This window comes from Malurus melanocephalus, unplaced genomic scaffold (assembly GCF_030028575.1).
Source record: "Malurus melanocephalus ecotype Western Australia unplaced genomic scaffold, MMel_1.1 scaffold_299, whole genome shotgun sequence".
In the NCBI taxonomy this organism is placed as follows: Eukaryota; Metazoa; Chordata; class Aves; order Passeriformes; family Maluridae; genus Malurus; species Malurus melanocephalus.
The window spans coordinates 572,675-596,161 of record NW_026623531.1 but is presented as its reverse complement, the minus strand read 5'-3'; the positions used below and the strand labels follow the sequence as shown (position 1 = coordinate 596,161).

Sequence of the window (23,487 nt, the reverse complement as noted above, 5' to 3'; positions counted from 1 at the left end):
TATTTCTATSTAGAGCTGAAGTGCTGCACCAGGTTACAAGGAAGAAAACCAATACTGTTTGCATTGAAATCATCTCTGAACTGCTAACACGTTTGTCATTAAAAACAGGGGATATTCTGAATGACCTCAAGTAACTGGTACACAATATCGTAAGTGAATCCTTCATAAATTGTATCTTGGTTGTCAGAATGTCTTATGAACAATTAACCATCAGGAAAAGAAAGGACTATGCGTGTGCAATGTCTATTCAAAGTAAAATATGAATAAACATTACAACAAACAGAAAAAAAAACACTTAGCGCACTCTGCATAATTACATACAAATAACTATAATTAAGACTTCTTTCTAGAAGAATATATGTAGTAGTCACGACAATCTTTACCTTTATGTCCTATTGTAACCGAGATCCTGATCTCCAGTAACAACATCAAAAGGAGCAACTCCTCCAGCTCCAGGCACGTATGTCTTTKATATAATTTGCCTGTTATATGCAGTTCTGGTGGCCTGGGTGACTTGAGGGACTTCCTAACAGCTACTGAACAATGATCTTGTTCTAAAGACTCACGTGTTACTGGATTACAGACTCGATTTAGAACTACACGGATTAGCGCTGAACTCCGTTGTCGTGGTGCTATAGGGAAACGGCAGTATGGCATTTTCTCTCCCTTTTCTAGCGGGTGGCAAAGGACTCCCGTGGGATGGCATCGCCTGGCGCTTCCTGTGTGAACGCTCCCYCTAATAGCTCCACTGGAGAATGGCTCTGCGATTGTGGCACTTGAGCCTGCGAACTTACCTCTTGTCCGTCCCGAGGGACAGCTGGACATCTCACAGCTTTCCTTCAGCGTGACGGGACGMACCTGCACAGACAGCAAAAGGTTCTGTGTTGGCACGGCCATCAGCGCCGGCATCGGGTGCGGTGCCCTGCCCGCGGGGAGMGCGGCCCGTGGGCCGGGCCGGGGCGGGCTCGGTGCCGGGGGCGGGGCGGGCATCGCCGGCCGCACAGGCTCCATTTTGCGGTGTGGCTGCGGAGAGAGGCCGGAGGCTCCGCAAGTTCCCCTCAGGTGAGGCGGCTGGCGGGGGGAGTGAGGGAGGAGCCGGCGGGCCGCCACTGGCGTGCCCCTCACCCCAGCCCCCGGCCTGGCCTGGCCTGGGGGCTCGGGCTTAGCCCGGCTCTGCTCGTATATCACCCGGGGGGCTCGGGCCCAGCCCCAGGGCACGGCCGGAGTGGATGGAGCCCCGGGCAGCGCTCCCGGAGCAGCGGCCGCCCCGGCTCGGGGCTCGGCAGGTGTCCGCCCGAGGGAGGCACCGCCCGCCCCACAGAGCCGCACCCCCGGCGGGGCCGCYCTGCTGCTGCGAAGCGGGGACGAAGTCAGGTGTACTCGGGAGAAGTAGATACCGGGACACCGGGATACTTGCCTCCTCCCGCAGCTCCACCTCACCGGAGGATTCGCCGGGCCGGCCCGGGGCTGGCGGCTGAGGGAGCGGGAGGAGCCCGGGGCGATGCGTGACTGTCCCGAGSAGAGCGGGCGGCGGCGGGCGGGGCCCTTAAAGGCGGGGGCGGGTGCGGTGCTCGCGGGGAATGCGGGGCGGGCCCGGCTCGGCTCGGCTCGGGCGGTGCCTCCTCGGCTCCCGGCGGGGCTGCAGCGGARCAGCAGGGACACTTCTCTGTGTTTAGTGGCCGAGCTGCCACCCAATGCACCGAGCGCGGCGCGCCCGCTGATGCTTCACCGCTGGCCGCTGACTCACACCCGGCCCCCAGCTTGACCCGCCCCGTGCGCCCGGAGACAGCGGGGGAAAGCTACAGTCTGACGGGAAAATCTGTTGTTGTTTTGGTTATAAAAGTAGTTRTGTCGGAGATGCTGCAACTCGAGGATGTTTGTGCCAAATTTAAAGCCCATTTTTTCCTCTGCCATTTAATGTTTCATAAGCTGGCTAATGGTCTCGAATCTCCTTGCCCATCTGGCTGTCAACATGCGGGGTGAGGTGATCTCTACCCCTGCTCCCCAAGTCCCTCTGTTAAAAATAAGACTAAAATAAAGTTAGTGTCAGGAAACACAGATTTGTTCCACAAATGAAGTAATGCTGAGGGATTACATCTGTTCCTATAAAARTTACCGTTTTACACGGAATACACAGGGTACTGCTCTTCTGCCAGGAACTACCCCTGTGAGCAGGGTGCTTGGTGCAGTGGAGGACTGACGCCTACACTGTTTCCATCCTGGCAAACAGTTAGATCCCTCCTGCTGAYACCTCGAAGTGTATTCTGTATTTCAGAGCTTTCTAGAGCTTTGTGCCTCTTACCAWGCCTAAATGTGTGTCTGACCCTAAATGAGAGTGATAGTTAATTATGAGGTTGAAGATGCTCCTCTTCGATTTCTGATTGCTATGGTCAGATGTATGAGAGGAAAAAAGTTAGGGTTAATAGCTGTTCAGTACTCGCAAGCAATTCTAAACCTCCTAAACATATTATTCATGTCATTTAACAGATAATTAGCAAATACCTACTAAACTCATATGTGCTGCTTCACAGTGAAAATATACTTTTCCTTTTCTTCCCCAGAATGTCATACCCAGGTTATCCCCCTTCTGATGGTTACCCTGCTTTCCCAGGTTAYCCTGTAAGTATGGCTCCTGAATGTGTTGCATKCCTAATGCATTTATATTCTGTGAATACACCTTGTTACTCTGCTCTGTGTATCTGTAAATGGTAGCTGTTAATTAATGTACCATGTTCTGCAGTGATTATGGTCTTTGTTTCCATCTTTATATCTCTGAAAATTCCAAGAAGGAAGCTTAGTTTTTAAATGCCTGTTGTTTCAGAAAGGTCTTTGATCTTGTTTTATCTTTTTCTTGGGAGTTCATTTTTTTCAAATATAGCTGTCTCAGCAATTTTTATATTTTTTAAAGTTTCTTCTCTAAATATGAGGCACTTTATATAAAGTGGGGTTAGAGATCTGTACCAGTCTGTACCAAATACTCACGTAGCTGTAACCCAGGATTTACAGAGATGCTGAGCAAGCTTCAGTGGTCACAGCTGTCAGGAAGAGCTTGAAACACTGCCCAAGTAGCCCAGCTTTCATATGACACCAAGTAAATATTTTTCTGAGGAYAGAGGACACTGAATCTTGACTTGGACCCCCTGTCCTATCCACAGGACTGTTCCACCTTCAGCTCACAACTGAATGGACTAAAAATTTATAAGAAACTTAATGGAAGGCTGAAATGTATCAGGTATGGCTGATACTGCGGTCCTTTTGATATGCCTGCAATATTTTTCAAAGCTACATTCACCTCTGTGCTTTTATGGAACTGATCATGGCACTCATGGCACTTTCATGGCACTGATCATACTGCAATTATGGGAATTTTATCTGTGTTTTATGTAGTATAGAACTAAAGCACAGAACTCAGCCTGAATGCCATTAAGATACTGAAGAGCTATAAATAGATATAAATACATGCAATAAATTCTCTGATGATTTTGCTTTACAATCTACCCTTATTTCCTCTGAAAYGTTAAAGTCAGCCAAACTGAAGACAAACATGTTAGAAACAAGACTATTAACKCCACGATTTCTTTTCTCCCCTCAAGGTTCTACTGAACCCTCATGATTTTAGCTGTAGTTTATTTTTAACTACATCTGAAAATATCTTTTTTTTTTCTTAGCTAGCATCTAAAAAGTAGCAAGCTTCAATTAATTAATTTAAAAGATGTTTTAGACTTGTTATCAATGATTTCCTAGTCTCGATGATACCCAATATGGTGTGGTAACCAATGGTAACCAATTWAAAAAATGTTTGTGAAATATTTCTTTTTCTGCAGTACTGGTAGTTATCTGAGCAGACCCTTTGAGTATCCTAATTTTGGACTTGTGACTCTAAATTCCAATAAAATCTTTTTGTTGAATCTGGCAGAGAAATGTTAGACTGTGCCTCTGGGGCAAAGAGTATTATATAGCCTCGGCACAGAAATTTGGGAGTAGAAAGTTTGGGGCAGCCAAACCCAAGGGGAACATTTGAGCCAGGCTTTCCTCCTTTGGACTTTATTTCTGTTTTCTGGGGTCAAGAAGGAAAGTGTGCTCTATGTAATGTGTGACCCTGTTTCTAAAGCTAATCAGGAAAGATGATTCCCAGCAAGTGAGTAATGGGTCCATAGATTGTGCTTCATTATGAAGCTGATTTTACATACCTGATTTCTAAGATCATGTATAATGACTTTTAYCTTAGAGGGCTTTCCCTTAGTGATCCAGATCATTCAAGTAATTATTTCCAATATATGTTAATGCTAATAGAAACCTTTGTGGTATGGCTGGTAAATCATACATGTAGCAAAACAAATATATATGTGTTAGACTTGTTCTTTTTATTTAAAACCAGTAATAGGTGTTTGGTCTGACTCAGTGATCCAGATTTAGTCACTGAATGTCCATGCTTTATCACCTGGATTCCAAGGAAATGGGGGGRAAAAACCCCAACAAGTTCTTACGCAGTAACATTTGAAAATACTGGTCGTGCAAGAGAGGCAGAAGTTTCAAAGCTACTATGCTCTTTAAAGTCTTGTAACAGGGGAGAGCTCTTAATGATTCATAGAGAGAAAGCTGAGCTGAGCACACCTCTTCCTTGTGTGGAATAGAAAGAGCAGCTTTCCAGTAAAGGACCAGGTGTCCCATTGCTGACACATTGAGTGTGGCTCAGCTTTGTGAGTCCTCAGGGAGGAAGGCTAATGACACACCAAGCTTTAGCAAGAGCATTGGCGATCAAGGGAAATGGTTATTCCTCTGTGCTTATTGCTCACAAGACCACCTCAGGAATACTGTGTCTGGTTGTGGCCTCCCAGTACAACAGAGCCATGGACAAAGAGGAGCATATCTGGGGAATTCTGTCTGCTTACCTGAAAAACAGGCTAAGCACAGATCTGTTCAGTCTTCTGCTGGGTGAGAAGGAGCAGCAGAGACATTGGAGCCAACTCTTGTCAGAGGTACACAGTACAGTGAAAGGGCAGCTGGCAAATACAGGCTGCAATTGCAATTTGGTTTGGGGAAAACATTTTTCACTATGAGAATAATCAAACATTGGAACAAGGACACAGAGAGCCTGTGAATTTGCCATTCCCTATGTATACTGAAAGCTAGACTATCAGGCCTTGTATGAGCTCATCCAACTCCAAAGCTGGACCTGCGTTGGAGGTGGATGGGATCACAGCCCATCCAGAGGTGACTTGCATCCTGCAGYACTCTCAGATCCTGTGTCAACGTAGGAGATGCCTCAGAAAACCCATTCAGGAGGACCCCATCCAGGCTTCAGGAATTCCACTGCTGCTGCTTCAAGCACTACATTTAATTATATAATTCTTGTTGTTATTATGCCTGTGGACATTTTGGCAGCTTGAGAGTTTTTACTCTAATGTCCTGTTAACAGGCACACAGATATCCCATTTTTGTGTTTCAGCCGACAGGACAAGAGTCTGTCTATCCACCAGCTGGTCAGTACTCCTATCCTGCCGTTCCTGGAGGATTCCCTCCATCAGGAGGAGGAACCTATCCTGCAGCACCACCGAATGCTGGGTTTCCAGGGGCAGCAGGATATCCTGCCCTGGGGGGCTACCCTGCTTCAGGGGGCTTCCCTGGAGCTCCCCAGGCTGGAGGAATGCCTCCTTATCCTGGAGGTAAGATCCTTTGTTAGAGTACCAGTCAGGAGGGATTACCAATGTAACCACTCCCTGTGCTCCTTAGAAATAGYGAAGAAAAGCAGCTTTGTTCAGTGATCAGTTAAGGCAGCAGCACGCAGGCAGCCAGCCAGGTTGCCATCCAGCAGTAAATACCTGCATGCTGATGGCAGGGCCTTGGTGGTTCTGGATCACTGCACAGAYATGGAGAAATTGGCCTCTCACATAGCTCTGCTCAATAACCTGGTGCATGGTGTGTCCAGAACTCAAGTACAAAATACTAAGCGTGCTGAAGTCTGGGTTTTTTTCCCTGGCTCCTCCAGGCCCTGGCTTTGCTGCGTCTCCCACTGGCCCTGGTTTTGGTGGCTATCCACAATCTCCTGCCCAAAGCTATACTGGAGGTGGACCTGCACAAATTCCAGGTATGTCGTATGTAAGAAACTTCAAGCATTCAGGCTTAAACTAAGAGACCCCAGGATAAGTAGTACCAAGTTAGACTCTTACCTTCATTACTTGTAGCTGTTGAGGTTTGTATGYTGTGCACCTCCTGCCGCCTTTCTTGACCAGGCCACTGAAGGGCTCATGAGAACCAGCTCCGTAGGTGCTACATCCAAAAGGGATAGCTATCCCTGGTTAATAATCATGATGTAGTGGTTTAGGTGCCTATCCTCTTTTACACCTCAAGTATCTGATGAGAGCTGTGAAATCCAGAGTCCATGTTTGATGAGTAACTAGCAGTTCTGTTAATCTCAATTGCATTTTTCAGATTTGTGTGTTCACAGTGATCTCAGGCATACTGGAGAAAGAGGAAAGGAGAATGCACACATTTGCTTAAAAGCAGTGCAGTGTTTGTAATGCTTTGAGAGGTCACTTACTATAGAGATGATTTTTGTCCTGGAATGTATCCATTGTATTTTAAAGAAATTCAAAGTAGCAAAACCTTTCTGTTTTATGATTGCTTTGTTGGCTCAGTATGATAAATATAAAATTCCAGTACAAAAAAAAATTGTTTCAGCTTTTGTATTCACAGAGCTTTTGCTCACAAAATGGGATTCCTTTAATCCTTTTTGCAGCAATGAGTTCTGAATATTTATAGTTTACAGGCATTTTAAAGTATATATAGCGGCTTTTAAAGAGAGCATGGACACACATTCTTCATTCATGTAGGCTATCTTGACTTCTGTCAAAAATAGCAGAATTTAAGGAGAGATCCTTCCAGTCTCCACAGCACCAGTAAATTTAGTATTTTTAGAATTGCCTTGCTAGAGTAGGTACCAAAATGCATCTGTGTTTCTTCCCATTATTCCCAAGGGAARGAATTCAGGTCCTGATCATGGTAGGTATCGTTACTTAGGAAAGATGCTGTATGCAGTGTTGGTTCTGGCTTTATATTCAGATTAGATGGCATTTCCATAGTGAGAGAAGACTCAATTAACTTCTTTTACCTTGTTCTTTATTTTCACTAGGATTTCCTGGAGGACAAGTACCATCCCCAATGCCTGGTCYGGTATGTGCTGGTTTATTTTCTATAATTAATCTTACGTGGCTTCTGTAGTKTTAATGTTTTTACAGCTGATTTCCAGTGGTTTGCACTGTGTTCTGCATTACGAGTTTCCATCTATCCTCAGAGCAAYGTTGCCCTGATTCTGTGTTAAGGGGAAGAAGTGGAGAACTAACGGAAAACTCCTTCTGAAGTTTGAACTCTGAAGAGTTGTGATTTTAATTTGAATTTATATTGTGCAGGATGTTTAATTACATGTGACTCTTATTTTCAGCCTGCTGCAGTGGTTGAGTATACCCAGGGTACAATTCAAGCTGCTCCAAATTTCGATGCTGCAAGGGATGCAGAAATTCTCCGTAAAGCTATGAAGGGTTTTGGTAAGTAAGCAATAGATGCTTTAGTTCCTTTTGATCTAACTTCTTAATGCCATTTTGTTTTCTTCAGTTTTTATTTAACTRTACTTCTCCCCCAAGCTTTCAAAAGTTACACTTTCAAAATGGCTTAGACTATTTAGCTGGTGGAGTTACATAGAAAATTTGTTAAGACTTCAATTGATGCCACTTTTTATGTAACTATGCCCAGATGCAACTGTACAAAATGCACAGTCTCCAAGAGACTGTTTTGCATTATAACAYGACATTGCCCTTCTATTTTCAAGGAACTGATGAGCAGGCCATCATAAATGTTGTTGCTAACCGCTCCAATGATCAAAGGCAAAAAATCAAGGCAGCTTTCAAGACTATGTATGGCAAGGTATGTTCACTAGTTCTTTGAATTATGGCTGCTGCTTTGACTGCCTGGTTGCATTTTAGTCCTGGGGAGTGATCTGGGCATTTTTAAAAAGGCACTTCTTTTGGTTATATTCCTTGTGTATTGGGAGRCATCTGGTATTTGACAGTGTTGTCCTGATACCATATATCTGGAGCCTGTCCCTATCCTTAACCACACAAGAAGCTTCTCTGCTTCTCTAAAGCTTGATAGAAAATAAACAAGCTTAAGCTGTCCTTGTATTAATGTCTGAAACAACTGAGTTCTTTATACACATAAACCAGCACCAAAATCTTCTTTTGCCCAAGAAACAAACTGAGAAACTGACTGAGGATTGGATAATAAACAAAAGTCCAGGTTAATTTAATTTCTTTCCTCTATCATTTTTGCAACTTAAAATTAAATTTGGTAATGGCATTGAAATTTGGTTGTGGCATTTTTCAGGACCTAACTACGTCTTAGTGAGGAGATAATGGGGAAGAGCTGAGCTGTCAGAGTTTTAGACAGAGGGAAGTTCCTTGTAAGAAATAAAGCTTTACAGGAAAAACAGCACAAAAGTAGAAATAAGTCATAAAAGTAAATTCTAGTTTGATCTTTCATCGGTATATAATCTGTATATGCTTAACACTCTGCAAAGTCYATTTTGTGTTTATGATTGAACAGGATTTAATTAAAGATCTGAAGTCTGAGTTAAGCGGTAACGTGGAAGAACTGATTCTAGCACTCTTCATGCCTAGTACCTACTATGATGCCTGGAGTTTACGTCATGCAATGAAGGTACAGTATTCTGTGAAGAGTTTAAAACTATGTTAAAATGCTCACCTAAGAATACCTGGTCCCAGCATTGTTGAAAAATCCTAGGATTTTTCAACAAGCTAGTGTCAAACAAGTCCTGGGATTGCAGGACTTAAAATTCTTTTCTGCTGCATCCCTCAGTTCCRGATGACTTCTCCAGGATAAGCCAATTCAGAGCAGATGTCCATTCAGTATAGGATGAAATACTGCAGGACAGAACCTTGTTCTCTATCACTTGGGCATAATTTTTGCTAGAACCTAGAAAGGGCCAGGSTGCTGTTAAAACCATAACCATTGTTTAAAGTAAAGGTACGTACCTCTCCTTACTAGGAACAAAACCTTGTTAATGAAAGGTATTTTTGTATTATCCCTTTCTCCCCCCCCCCCCCCCCCAAAGGACAATGAAAAAATAATTTCTGATGGTCAGATGATGGATATTCAAGAATAAAGACAGCATTTAGAGATTAGGTGAGCTAGTTGGTTTAAACTTTTAACTCAGGTAAACTGGTACATCCAGTTTCCTGGAATGCCCTACTTGTTTGAGCTGCAGCAGCTAGCAGGTGGCTGGTAGTGGAAATGAGTAACTCAACCCATGTATGAATGCACACCTTCTAGAGAATGTGGAGCTCAAATGAAGACCTGTCTTTAATGGGGAATAGCTACTCGATCATTTTCAAAAATTCATAATGTAAGATTACACAGAAGTCTCACATCCCCTCTCCTGTCTAATCCTTGCTTGAACTGAGATGGCCATGGCAGTAAGATCCCCCTGCACACAGAGATCTCAATTACCTTTTATTCGGGGGGGAGGGGAGCATCTATGAAAAGTTCCATGTTGAAGAAGYGGCCACATTTGGATAGGGAACACATCCGTGTACTAACCAAAATGGAATTTACATGTGTACTTTTGATTTTAATAATTATGATAATGCTCTACCTTCCTTCAGTAAGTTTCCAGATTAAGGCTGCCAAAGAATTTCCTTCCTAAGCCATTTTCCAGCGAGCTTCGGCCAATGTCACTGTGTATAGTTTTGGGGTGTTTTTCTGAATGGTGAAGAATGGCATGTTTAAGGGATCTTCATTGCATTTTAAGTATACAGTCGATTTGGTTCTTTCACACTGCAAGATGTTATTCTTACAAACTAGACTGTATTAAGTTTTGAAATACCAGATGACTGCCTTACTTCACAGTTGAAGAAAACTGTATAGGTAGTGTACTGTAGTAATGCTTTTGTTTTCTCTGCCTACAGGGAGCAGGCACTCAGGAGAGTGTGTTGATTGAGATCCTTTGCACAAGGACAAACCAGGAAATTCGTGAAATAGTGAACTGCTATCAATCAGAATTTGGAAGGGACATTGAACAAGACATCAGATCAGACACTTCAGGACACTTTGAACGATTACTTATATCTATGTGCCAAGTGAGCTTTAATTTTTTTTTATTTTTACTAAGATAACAGTGTACAGTCTGATGTGTGTAGTCACCATGGCTCCATAAATAGCCTGTGTATGCTTAGCAACAGGCACGTTCTTAAGAAATTATCACTGGGTCATTAATTTATTCCCTAAGATATGACACTTCAGTCCCTCCTCAGGAGATTCTTCTTATCTACAAATCCACGATGGATTGTTTGACCTAATTTAGCAACCTCGATTAATACCAGAACTTATGTAGAAATACAATGCAGATGCAACCAAGTGGTTCTCTAAAGCAGTCCTCTACACTGCTGTTAGAGCAAGACGCTTTTTATTTTTTCCATATGTTAACAGTAATCTGGGTAAAGCTAATTGGGTAACCTCTGTGGTATGTACACTGCCTGTAAGAATCCCTACCAACAAGATAAGACATGCCACAGGACAAAACTTACCTCCCAAGTTACTCCATAGCCTGCCTTCCCTTCGCATCACCAGAATTAGGGAGGTGCTGCTGTTGAACTCGGGTGACCGCTGGAGCTTGTTTATCCCATATCATTTACTAGGGCTTATTTTGTGTTGAAGGATGGTAACTTGCGGTTACTCGTATTTAGGAAGAAATATGTAACTAATGCAGCTTCCCACAGTTCTCTGATAAATTTGCCTATTTCTGTTAGAATTTCTATGAAACTTCTCTATCTTACTGACTTCCACCTTTGTGAGAGTTCATCTATGCTCTATATTTGGCTGATAGTCAAAATCCACAAGAAAGCAAACCTGGAGAAGCTCATGCTGCTAATTTTTATTTTGGTAAATCCAGTAGTTTACAGTAACTGACAACCACATCATTTAAATAGTATATTAACCACTATAGATACAACAGTATTTGAGAKCATGTATTCAGCCTACTCAGCCAGYATGTTTAGCWGTATCCATCCATGCACTGGGCAGCAAAAAACCAAAACAATCACCAAAGCACATAAAATGTCATATAAGCCCTAATGACACAAATGTAGTAAGTGCTTTCTGGAGACATTCTTACTTAAAATAAGCAACTTCTAAATAAAATAGGAGGGAGACCTGAGATACTTCAGGTGTGCATATTCAGTAAGATAATTCATTAGTTCGTTTGGGAAGAGTCTTTGCAAGTTGAAGCCTAGAAACAAACAAATCAAGAGAAAGCTTACATTACTAAGTAAAACAGAGAATTAAGTACAGTACTTAATTAGAACTATGGGATGGTTTTTAGGGATGAATTTATCTGTGTCAGTRTATSTGCAGTTTAAAGCATGTCCTACAGATACAGTTCTGAGCCACTTTTGTATTTGTTTCCAGTAAGGAATATTAAACCAAAGAAGAAGTTTTAAGAAAATCTACTGTATTTCAAACTGCTATTTTTCTTTCTGCTTCAAGCTTTGAAGATACATGCTTGGGGAGCTATGTACACTGCAAGCAATTAAAGTATAGCCACCACTGAAATTTCATTTGAAATCTGTTGTCTTTGCATTAAGGGTAATCGTGATGAGAATCAAACTGTGGATTATCAAAAAGCTCAAGAAGATGCTCAGCGTCTTTACCAAGCAGGTGAAGGAAAACTTGGGACTGACGAATCTTGCTTTAATATGGTTCTGGCAAGCAGAAGTTTTCCCCAACTGAAAGCAACAGTGGAGGCATACTCCAGGGTAGGACTTCTTCACTGATTTCAAATAAGCTTGGTCAATGTATTTTAAATTAAGGTTCCAGATGTAACTGCATTTCATCATTCACRTATTAATCTCATTTATTTGTAGATTGCTAATCGTGATTTATTAAGCAGCATTGACCGAGAATTTTCTGGAAACGTGGAACGTGGTTTGAAGACAATTGGTAAGTTATATATTCTCCTCTTCCCCCTTTTTCTTTAGGAATTAAACCTAAAAGTAACTGAAGAAGAATCCAATTCAGCACTAGCCATATGGCAGATGATCACACAGTCAGAGACTCTGCTAGCACAGAAGTAACTTCAGTTATGCAAAYGATTCATCTTCCATTTGAATGAAGAAAATAAGCATCCACCATGAAGAAGTGAGTTTCAATAAAGAAAGGCCACGTAGAAACTACTTGTCACTTGTCTGGGAAGGCAGGAAAGTGCATGGAACTAAGGGTTACTGGTTAGTGCTTGTAGCTGTATAATTCAGTTTTGCAAAAGGAGGTGCCAGTTTCACAGAGCTGTGATTGGGTGTGCAGCTTCTCAGCAGAGATAACTGTGCCACCCACAGATAACCTCAGAGCCAACATGAACCTACTGAAGGCACAGTTTGCTTCCCACCCCCTTCCGCACTACCAGCTACCCAAAAAATCTCAGCTATGGCTAAGGACAAGCTTAGCAAAATAGAAGACCTATTCTGAATTCACTTTTTCCTACTGACTTGTTATAGTAAAGCAGTTCAACACAGTTCAGCCCAAYTAACTGACAGTGAAAATCAGTAATATTTAGCAGTTAATCTGGAGACAGGACTCATATCAGTGCTTACCCAAATGACAGCAATTCTGTAGCCATAATGGATAGGCAAAAACTTCCCTTTGACAGTTTAGTGTGGAAAATTTAGATCTSAGAATCAGGGAGGTAGAAGAATAATGGCTGGTGTCTGAGTGTGACTGTAACTACTGTAACTACCATTCTGTAACTACKACAGTGAGAACCTTCTACATCTGCACTTTCCTTAGTGAGATTCTAGCAATGGAACATGAGTAAAATACCTTGTGTCCAGTATCAGCTATACAAGGAGAAAAACTGTTTTTTAATTACCTGTTTGAGAATTAAGATTTCAGAGAGCTTTGAAAAGCACTTCCAGAGGAGTTAACTGCCAATAACCGTAAGTTTTTGTGTGAAAGAATAACTCATTTGGTCAACTTGAAAATAAGCTTAGCTCTATAAACAGGTCCCCTTATGCACAGTAACTGGATTTTCACTGAGACCAACCTCTAGCTGTCTACAGCAAAAATCCCGAGTTGATCCTGCCAGGTATCACTGTGTAGGATAAAATACTGGAACTAATCCTAACACTATCTTTATTGCAGTGCAATGTGCTTTAAATCGCCCAGCCTTTTTTGCAGAAAGACTCTATTATTCTATGAAAGGAGCAGGCACAGATGATTCTACTCTCATCAGAATTGTAGTCACTCGCAGTGAGGTAAGAAATCCTCTCCTGTGTACAAGTCACATGCAGCAGAAAGCCATCTACCCAAATCAGCTTGTCACTTAGTCCTCCTTTCACAGCTGTAAAATCATGTACTGCATGATGCTTTTATGGGGCTCACATTTAGAAATCCAGCTTTCATGCAGTAATTTAATTAACTCTGGCTAGATAGTAATAACTGCTTGTTTYCCTTTTTAACTGTTGTTGCCTGTCTACGCAGCAAGTGAGCACCCCCAGGTGACAAGTTCACCTGTTCAGAGTTAGGAGAGCACAATCCTAACAAAGCATGGAACAATGGCTGGCCTCAGCTTTGGGARCTGCTCCTCTGTCCTTGGAGGGACCAGCTGGCTTGTCCACTGTAYAGGGTTAATCATTGCACATCTCACCCTTGGCATGTATTCTCTAGTTTGCAAGGGAGATGTGGGGTGACTGTCTAGGATTGAAATCAAACACTATGCTTAATTTTCTGCCTTCTTTTGTCTTTGCACAGATTGACCTTGTGCAAATTAAACAGATGTTCACACAGATGTATCAGAAGACTTTGGCTACAATGATAGCAAGTGATACAAGCGGTGATTACCGGAGGTTGCTGTTGGCAATTGTTGGGCAATAGAAGAGGATTATCTGGTTTTTTTTAGTTTGGTTTTTTTTTTTGAAACAAACTGAAGGACATAAAACATGCTTTAAGTAGATACTAACTATCCCTGTAAAAGAATAATTTTAAAGGTTGCATAATCAAAAAGGTTGCCTTCTTGATGATTCAGTAAGCTTTTTGCACTTAAAATGCCTTAATTTACAGCACATAATATTCTTTATTGTATAATAAAAGATATATCTTGTCTATTAGACCCTAGGCCTTATACTTTTTGACCCAGACAAAACCACTTCCCCTCTACTGGATTCCTGCAGGAGTCTCTGCAGGAGTCAACTGTTTCAGCCAAATGAATCTCCAGGATTCAGCAAGTTTCCTGAAATGCCTAAACTGCTGAGCTTACTGTGGAAGACAAAAAAAAGCCTGAGGCTGTAATGTAAAGCATTTTACACCCTCTCCTCCTAACGTCTTTCCTTCATAATGTTGAAAAACATGCAAGTGCTCCCTTTAAGTCACAATACACTGACAGTTAGGGGCCTTGGCAGAATCTGACTGTACACCCCCTACTAAATTCCTTAAATTAGTGGTTAGTTACCATTATGCTTTAGGCAGCAATGGAAAGGAGAAATCATCCTGGATCTGATTTTGAAGTCTCTCCTCATGGAGTGGGTTATACAGCAACTGACTGAGCAGTGAAAAGCCTTTATTTAGTGCTAACCTGTAAATCCAAAGCAGTTGTGACCTACACAGTATAAATAACTGAATGTTTTAAAAGGATTTAAAGAGAACAACTTTTGACAGCACGTTTGKTTTTTTTTGGAAAGCTGCAGTGAATCTGTCCCCAGATGTAAATTTAAGAGAAGCTTCAAGTCGAGCAGTACTAAGCAGTGTGTTCCTTCRGCAATGCTTTAACAAATAACAACTGTATAATAGGATACCCTCACACAAACAGCAAAAACCTATTTCTTTTATCTCTCAGACATAAATTGCTACAACTGGTAGAGCTGGTTCCAATATGACAAATCTTTCATGCTCCACAGCATGTACATAGCGGTTTTGGCACAGGAACAACAGATTATCAAGTGTATCATACCAGAAAAAGCTAATGTATTTTACTTATATCAGTGGTCTGCAACCTAAATCTGATTTTAGACTAGTAAACTTTTTCTGATGCTAAACTGAGAAATACAGTTCAGCTGGGTCAGATTAAAATTATTTCAAATACAAAATAGATGGAGGTTGATTTGGGGAGACTAAAAGACATTCTACTCTGCTCTACTTTGGTCATCCTTGGTGCAAGTGTCCACTGATACATGTGTGTATATAGGTRTCTATCTGGCAATAGCTTTCCAAGCTTAACCAAGATTCTTAAAAGCTTTTGTTCACGTCTTTCTTCTTGAACTAATTTCCTTACAAGTGAAGCACCTTAATAATAATTAAAGCCTATTAGTGCATATATATCTTTCTCTATGACTGAAAAAATCCCTATCACTTCACCTGTCATTCAAAGCAGAATGTTTATTAAATCTGGCTCATACATACTATCACAAGAAAATGAACAGATGAAAAGGGTCTTGTGTTCTGCTAACAKTCACCTGTTCTATGCCAAAAGTATTTTCATTACATGCTAGTAAAGAATTGTTAAATGGGTAGCAAGAACTGAAAGATTGACAATGAAATTGTAGCAAAAAATAGGCAAGACTGAACAGATACTGTCTATCCTGCCTGTCCTGCCTCTGAAAACGCCTCATTTTTTAATGTAACTTACGTAATAGTGCTTTCAGAATAAACATTAGAAAAAAAAMCAAGCTGTTATGAGTCTTCCCTCCAAAAACATTCAGGCTCACACCAGAAGAGACCTCCCTCTTTCCAAGAGAAAAACAGCATCAATCCCAACAACTTTGCTTTTTTTGCAAGGGGTCCAGTCTTCACAATTCATGAGCTATGACTACAGCAACTTTTCCATTTCACAACTGAATTTAATAAGCTTTGAAAGGAAAGCTGTTGTTTGACACTGTAACTTTGGGAGATGAAAGCATTTGTTTGCCATTAAACTGAATACAGAYAGGTTGCGAACTCAGCTGCTCTTCCCTATTTGGCTCAGCAAATAGCAGCACATTTCCTGACTGCACAAGGCCCTAGTGGAGAAAAAGCCCCCAAAACCTGACCCAGCACAGTCTGTACTTGTGCTTAGTCCCACCAAAACACAGTTACACTCCTTGGGGCAGTCCYCAGCCCACCTCTGGACACTCACTGCCGGTGCCCTCCAGGTGAGCACAGCACAGATGAGGGTCCCACCCATCAGCTCAGGGAAGCAGTGATGTSTGGGTCATGCCTCTTGCAGCTTTTGCTGCCTGTCTCCTTTGGCTGTCAAAACTATTTCCAAGCCTTCTCCCCTCCCTACCCAAGAACAGACTAYGGACACACAGATGATTTCTTTTTTTCTTCCCCTCCTTAAAATGCTGAAAGCACAATACACATGTGCAAAATGAGTAATGCAAACTACTTACAGTTTTCTGGGAGTAAGGATATAATTTCTTCTCCCAAACAATATAAGAATTAGAGACAGCTCCAGACTCCACCTTTCAGAAACACAGTAGTAAAAAATGAGTGCCTACTTTATAAAYAGGAACATCCCCAGACACAACCCTGTTATCTGACTACTTGCCTAAAGGGTGACAGGAGAAACACAGCATGAGAAATCAGGCCAACAACTACCCAGTGAATTTTCCTTTACTGCAGATCTGCCTTTGTATCTGATAAGAAGTACTACAGACAGATACTGCATGGGAGTCCTTAAAGTAGTAAAATGGATACTGCAAGGGAATCCTCACAGAAGTGAGTATCATCRCTGCTGGGTACTTACTGCCATACAAGTGTCAGAACCAGTTCTCTCCAACTGCAATGAGGTCTTTCCACACCAAGACTGTATCTGTATTTTCTTCATATACACAATTCTAGCTACTCAGAATCCTCATCACAACCAAGATTTGAGTATCAAATCAGGACAAATACTGTCTTTACAGTACAAATACAGCTTGAGGTTGAGACATTTTCCACTAGCACAAGGAGAAAGGTACCATCATCATGTTCACCACATAAAATTTCAGTCGTACTTTGTAAGAGGTTTTTGTTCTGCTCTATTACAACACCATATGCAGACTGTACAGTTCAAAGCTATGGGAGTGCTTAATACAAAAGCCAAAAAACTTACCATTTTTAACTTGATCTTCTGCACTCAAACTCTGAGAAGAATTTCCAATTAGAATGCATCTGCAATAAAGTAAAATCAAATATTAAAACTCGCTTACCAACGGTGTGTCACTTATCTTAATTCTTGTCCTGTTCAGCAACTTGTCCTTAGTTTAAAAAGAATATGCCAAAAGACTATCTCATGTGTCTGTACTGACTGTCAAAACAAACAATTCTCCCCCTTTGCCCAAAGAGCTGTCCCAACACAATTCAGTAGTCAAATGTTTAGTTTGAACCAACATATGAAATACAGCTATGCTTAAGAGTGTTTCTAGAGTCCACTAACCCTGTTCTGACAAGCTTGTACAAACAAAAAGTGGATATCTGGTTTACCAGACACAAAATATCTCTGAGAAAGAACTCAAAAGCAAAAAAAAAAAGCAGCAGGAATAAAATTTAAATTAAATAGTGTTTACATTCAACTAGTTCTCTGCAAGCTAAATCTGACCTTTTATGCTATTTTTTTAATAGCTTAAATATTGAAGACTTTTTCTAAACAATTTTCAAGGTCAAATTAGACCTAAGTATGCCAAATAAAACCAATACACAGTGATAGGAGCCGCAGCCCATGCACAAAATTTATTGTGTGCTACTGTTTATAAAATACTTGAATAGTTCAGAACATGCATAAAATTTCCAACTTAGGGGTATGTACAGATTGTACTTTATGGCAAACAAAGAAAAAAAAAGGGAGATGAACTCTAGTGACATAAGTTTCAAGTTGTGTTCCAGGGGATGAGAGGACATGTAGCAAATGTCAAAATATATAACAAAGTACACTGGCAATCAGTACAGTCCATTATTTGTGAACAAATTAGCACAGGGCTTCAATTTTTATTTTAACCAAGCAGTCCTGTAGATACCAAAATACATGCAGTCTCAAGTTTACACTTTCACTAATGCCTTAGCAGTTGAACAGAGCAATTGCTTACGCGCTGCTTTGCTTAAACAAAAGTATGTCCGATACAGGTTCAGTTTCCTTTACAGATTTCAAAATAATAGAAAGCTTGCAGCTATTCAGCTCAGTGATTATTAGCTATTTATGCAACCGTAATACTCACAAGAAACTAAAAGTACCTATAACATCTAGGTAACCTATAGATGTACATCATAGGTCTATATATTAAATATTTGCAAAATGAAAACATGCATACACAAAATACAATGCCAAGCTTTACAGACTTGATATGAATCAAAATTTACTTAAACCATGTACAAAGTTCAATTAAAAGTACCTTAAAATTAACACTTCCATATTTTTCTTACTTTTAAAATTAGTATATATAATTTTTTTTTAATTCAAGGTGGGGAAAAGTCTTGAAAAAGCTGGGCAAAAAAGTTTCTAAATTAAATATTTTTTTTAAATCTGTGTTCAAGTAATAAACATTCCTACATAGAAATCTTCTGATAAGCTGTAACTAAAAAATACAGTGAATACAATATAGAATTAGCAACATCTAAGGAGTAAACCTGAGGTCAGCATTTTACAGAATGACCAACTGAGTTTTTTTTGGCATTTTTTCTGTTATTTAAAATACAGTTTTTGCAGCCTCAGATATTTTAAGACCATTCTAACATATCATTTTAAAGACATTATCATGAAACYGATGTCCATTAATAAATAGTTAGCTCTTAGGGTTGTATTTGAAAGTCTGATTTAAAAAACCAAACAAACAAACTACCTCTACTGAAAGAAAAATCCCATTTGTAAACTTAAAAGTGTTGACAACRATAAGCATAAGATGCTAGTCTAGGTGTGCTTTACTGAGAACAGCCCRATTCTTCCCCCAGATCTCTTCTGAAGTTCCAGCAGCCAGTGATGGATGTTTGTGTAAAAGGGTGAGGCACASGCTCCCAGGAGGTTGGGTCACTGTGTAAGAGAGGGGCTGTTGTCTCAAAAGCATGACGGGTGTGTCTTCAGTGGGATCAAGTCAGATGGTATTCCACCTCATATTAAGTAGTCACTTCAAGTGATCCCCCCATTTCATTTGTTGTCACATCAAAAAGCAGTAATCTAGGAATTCTCAGGCAGGACATGARTGAGTAAACCAGAAGCTGATGTGGTCACTGTGCATTGTTGTTGCCAGTTCCATTGTTTCCATTGGCATTTGTTGTGTTTATAGTATTAATACCATCTTGCTGAAGAGCATCTTTTCTTGGTGGCATTCTCTCATTGATCCTATCCAAACCTTTTGCTTCTTCAAAACTGCAGATTTTATGTTGCGGAGAGAATCCTCGTATTGCTTAACAAAATGCAAATTTGATATGTCAGTAATGGAAAAATAAGTTGAAAGCATATACTTTTTCTAACAAATGATGTTTAAAAAAGGGTAAAAAAACAGCCAAAGAAACTTATGGACCTGCAACTGTATTGCTAAAAGGCTTCTCTAACCTGCTTTCCTRAAATGTTCATGGCAATCATGATTTCCATTCATTACAAAAAGAACAAAGTATGGCAAATATTCTGATGGAATCAAGGGGCTTAAGCCCACTTGATTGCTTCTGCGTGTCCCTGGTGGGGCCAGCTATCACCACTGTGCTTTTGCTGCCCAGCTCATCGGGCTAATCTTAACATCCCCCTTCTCTTCAGGGCAATGTTAGTAAGATCTAAGCAGCACAGCAAGTGCAGTGGAGGCAAAGCAGCAAAGGGTTACAAAAGTAGTAGCAGATTTACATCCTGCACACGCACCRATGGCCTGATCCTGCAGTTTTCATGCAGGTAAAACTGCAGGATGTGGTTCACACTGTGCTAATCATGTGGATGATGGAAATGGACACAACCACAACCACCGAGTTAGCACTGTGATTCAACAATGGTACCATTTAAATACAAATGTATTTAAAGTAAGTATAGAAAATAGGTATTATTTTGCTACAGATTATTTTGATGAATGAGGTCTGTAGTTGAATTTACACCTGAAAATGGCCGACCAGATAATAAGACTGAAGTCTTTGGGATGAAGCAATTCTTTGGAGATTTAAGTACAGCTTTCCAGTCTCAATAACAGGACCTCTTGCAGGTGTGTGTGAGAACAGAATATGGCAATTTTTTATATTAYTGGAGATCTGACTTCCTTAATTAAAAAAACAAAGAATAGTCATTAAATGGTGCTTTGCAATTAAAGCTGAAAAACCCCAAAAGCAGCTCTCTCAACTGCTATGCTCTTTGTCATTCACTTCACTGAATTCTGATTAAGAAGAAACTAGTCTCTGAAAATAAACAATCTGAAGTTGAATACCCTGAACGAAGTAATTTGATGGCATTTTGCTTAATACCACTAACAGGGGATGCATATAATGTATATACAACTTACTTAGCACAGAAGCACTCATAATCTATTGAATTTAATATGTTTCATAATACTGGAAATAAATTTGAACAATAAATTATGTTCAAAATCTATAGGAAAAACAATTATACTTGCACTACCAGATATCACACAAAATTAGAAAAAAATGTTCAAAGCCATTAAATAGATCTTATGAGAAAAGGCATGCATAAACAATACTCCTTCCACATTTAACATCCCCTCCCCACAATCAAACAAAACCTTCAGTTGAATGCAGAAAAAAAATATTAAAGATTTCTATTTTTAAGGACTTCAAGACAACATCACATGTCACAACATGCTAATATACAAAAACCTACAGTAAATTTTATTWAAAAAAAAAAAAAAGAGACCAAAAAACCCCAAGAATTTCCCTAAAATATTAAAGATAATTGTCATCCTAAAGCCAGAAATGAATGTTATATGTAAAATGGATGAATCAATGCAGTTGATTCATCTCTGCTTGTGCAAGTTGAAAATAAAACACACCCACACAGAGTACTTTTGAATTCCCTCCCAGACACCACAGATCTCTGCCAAGGGCAAAGACTCTGATCATACCTTTTTCAGCCTCAATTGCCTCTACAGTGGCTGTACAGAAGTGAGCAGATGCATGCAAAATGAATGAGAAAGATGAAGAGTGTAATATCGCATAGCAGAAAAGGCAATGATCAATTTAATATATTATGCTACGCCAGATTAGATTACAGTTAGTTAAAATGACAATTAAGTTTTTTGGGGATTGTTTTTAAGTCTMAGTGAAACTTCTCCCAAATTTTAACTATTACAATTTATCAATTAAAACTCTATCAAAGTAAGACTAATTAACTCATATAAATAACTATACATTTATSTAAGTTTTGGTTGTGGTTTTTTGTTTTGGCTTTTTTTGAGACAGCAACCRAAAACTTCAATGGATGTTGAAGTTGTGGTATGGTTTAAAAAATTACTAAAAATCTTTTTGAGACTATTTTTCAAGATTAAAATGCATTAGCAATCTTCATTAAATTACCAGAAGGACACTGTAAAAATAACACTAGCAGCATTCTAACAATAAAATTATTTTTCTCTTTAGCTTTCCGAAGTTTAACTAGTACTYCAATTTCTCATAGTATTTTAAGTTAAAATAGGCATCTCTGAGAACTGAATAATTAAATTTAAGCCATAAAAGACAAATCTAGCAAGTCATATTTATAAAGTCTTGTAAATTGTTTAGTTGAATCAACAACAAAGTCTACAGCAGGAAGAGGTCTGGATTTAATAGTCTTAGTGGGTGAATTCATGTGAATATGAAAAAAATCCTAGCTCACTAGCTGTTCTTCTAACTAAATTATGATATCCACTGTCATTTCTTATGTGGAAGATCTTTCCTTATAGTTTTAGCTCTAGAAAGCTTTAACATAAGGTTGTTATTATTATTACAACCTGAACTGCAGCTAAGTCAATCATGATAACAACTTTTTACCTCCCCTACTACTTGCCATGCCTCTAATATCAAARTTTCAGAAATATTAGCAAAAAGTAGCTTACATAAGGGTAAACCTACTTGTATAGTGCTTCATACATACTGTTAACAACAAATACCATACCAGAGTATTCAAGCAAGTGCTGGGGAAAATAGCTCTATAAAAAATTTGGCATTAGGTCAGAATAAAATTCTTTAAAAGARATTTACTACTTCTCATTTCCTATCCAACAAAACCAATCACCTACTCTATGCCTACACTGTTATGTATGAATTGCCTACACTATGCTTTAAGCTCACTGTTGCATAAGATTGTAATTTTCACTGAGATCGTCTAGCTGGATACTTGCATTAAGCACTACTAAAATATGAAATACTTAAGGGAAATGCAGCATTTTGAACTTCATACACTGCACTTTCCATGGAACAAAAAATTTAAAAAATTGAAAACATTTCTGCACTTAAATCTACAGAGACAAGGGCAATTCCAGAATTAAATTAAGAAGCCACTTGAATAGATTTTTTTTTAAGTTTAAAACTTTCTCTATTTCTAAAAATAAATTTAAGAGTTGTTTTAGAAAGTCACTAAATACATACTTTCATACTATAATCAATTTGCCATACAAATACAAAACTATGTAAAAAAACCACCTCTTTCCACCATTTCCTGTTACCTGTGAAGTCTTTGTTTTCAATCTTTTCCTGAAAAGATCACGAATACTGATTTATCTCTGCAAATTATGTAGCTTGGTCATAAATACAAATTTCAAAATTCACTCCTCGTTCACTCTACTTGTAGTGCTACTATTCCAAAAAGGCCTTGGAATACACATAATAGTTTAAAAAAAGGTAATTTTCAACTTGACATAAAAGAACAAACTGACTGGAAAATACAAGCACTTGAAAAACCTGTACCAACTCAATCTAGAAAATCATTTTGTTGGACTCTCTTTGGCAGGTACATCTAATTTAAAACTTTATTCTTTGTAGACTTTGATAAACCTCAAATAAATACTAGATCATATTAACAGTTAATTCTGAAGTCTTTGCTCTGAAAATTCTCAATTGAAAGCAGATGTTAAGCTACAGGTTTCAACTCCCCTTGTTTTAATTAATGGATGGATGTGATGGAAAATCCTTGCCAATTTTCAACATARCCCAAAAAAACTATCTTAACTACTTTCTGACCAATAGGAGGGGCATAAATAAAAGGTAAGTATTTGGGTGGTTCAACTGATGTCCATGGAAGTACTTAAAATTCTTAATTTAGACTTGTGTTCAGTATGTTGCTGAATAAAGCTTTATGTGTTTGCTGAAATGTTGGCTCAGTTTGGAAGCTAATTTTATGTAATTCAGTTCACAGAATAAGTCGTTAGGAAATGTTACTTTAAATAACTTAATATGGTCTTAAATATTTTAGCTACTATAATGCAAGCAACAAAAATAATAAACCAAATTTATATTTAAAAAAATTTAGAAATATATGAAGGCCACGAATCCAAAAAATCTATTTTTATCCTAACACAT

At 39.4% G+C, this 23,487-nt stretch overlaps 2 protein-coding genes across 10 annotated transcripts in view; one reads left to right on the top strand and one right to left on the bottom strand.

Annotated features, from left to right (window-relative positions):
• The first annotated feature begins 984 nt into the window (after positions 1-984).
• On the top strand, positions 985-15,712 carry ANXA7 (annexin A7). The gene is made up of 13 exons (XM_057377045.1): positions 985-1,062; positions 2,562-2,619; positions 5,450-5,666; positions 5,990-6,088; positions 7,133-7,173; positions 7,442-7,544; positions 7,826-7,920; positions 8,599-8,712; positions 9,981-10,151; positions 11,655-11,825; positions 11,934-12,009; positions 13,204-13,316; positions 13,813-15,712. Exons 2-13 carry the CDS (start codon positions 2,563-2,565, stop codon positions 13,933-13,935), a joined length of 1,380 nt encoding a protein of 459 aa, XP_057233028.1. The 5' UTR covers positions 985-1,062; position 2,562; the 3' UTR covers positions 13,936-15,712.
• The window catches only part of PPP3CB (protein phosphatase 3 catalytic subunit beta), a 46,443-nt gene continuing 33,869 nt past the window's right edge, over positions 10,914-23,487 (bottom strand). For 4 of the 9 annotated variants that reach the window (XM_057377042.1, XM_057377041.1, XM_057377037.1 and 1 more), the window contains 2 exons: positions 21,057-21,086; positions 17,720-19,409 (listed from right to left, as the gene is read on the bottom strand). In XM_057377042.1, the coding sequence (XP_057233025.1) occupies positions 19,231-19,409; positions 21,057-21,086 (209 nt within the window). In that variant the 3' untranslated portion in view covers positions 17,720-19,230. Of the gene's footprint in view, positions 11,300-12,005; positions 12,067-16,424; positions 16,497-17,128; positions 17,188-17,719; positions 19,410-21,056; positions 21,087-23,487 lie in introns of those variants that run through there. The other 5 variants (XM_057377039.1, XM_057377040.1, XR_008966062.1 and 2 more) reach the window with 4 other exon arrangements.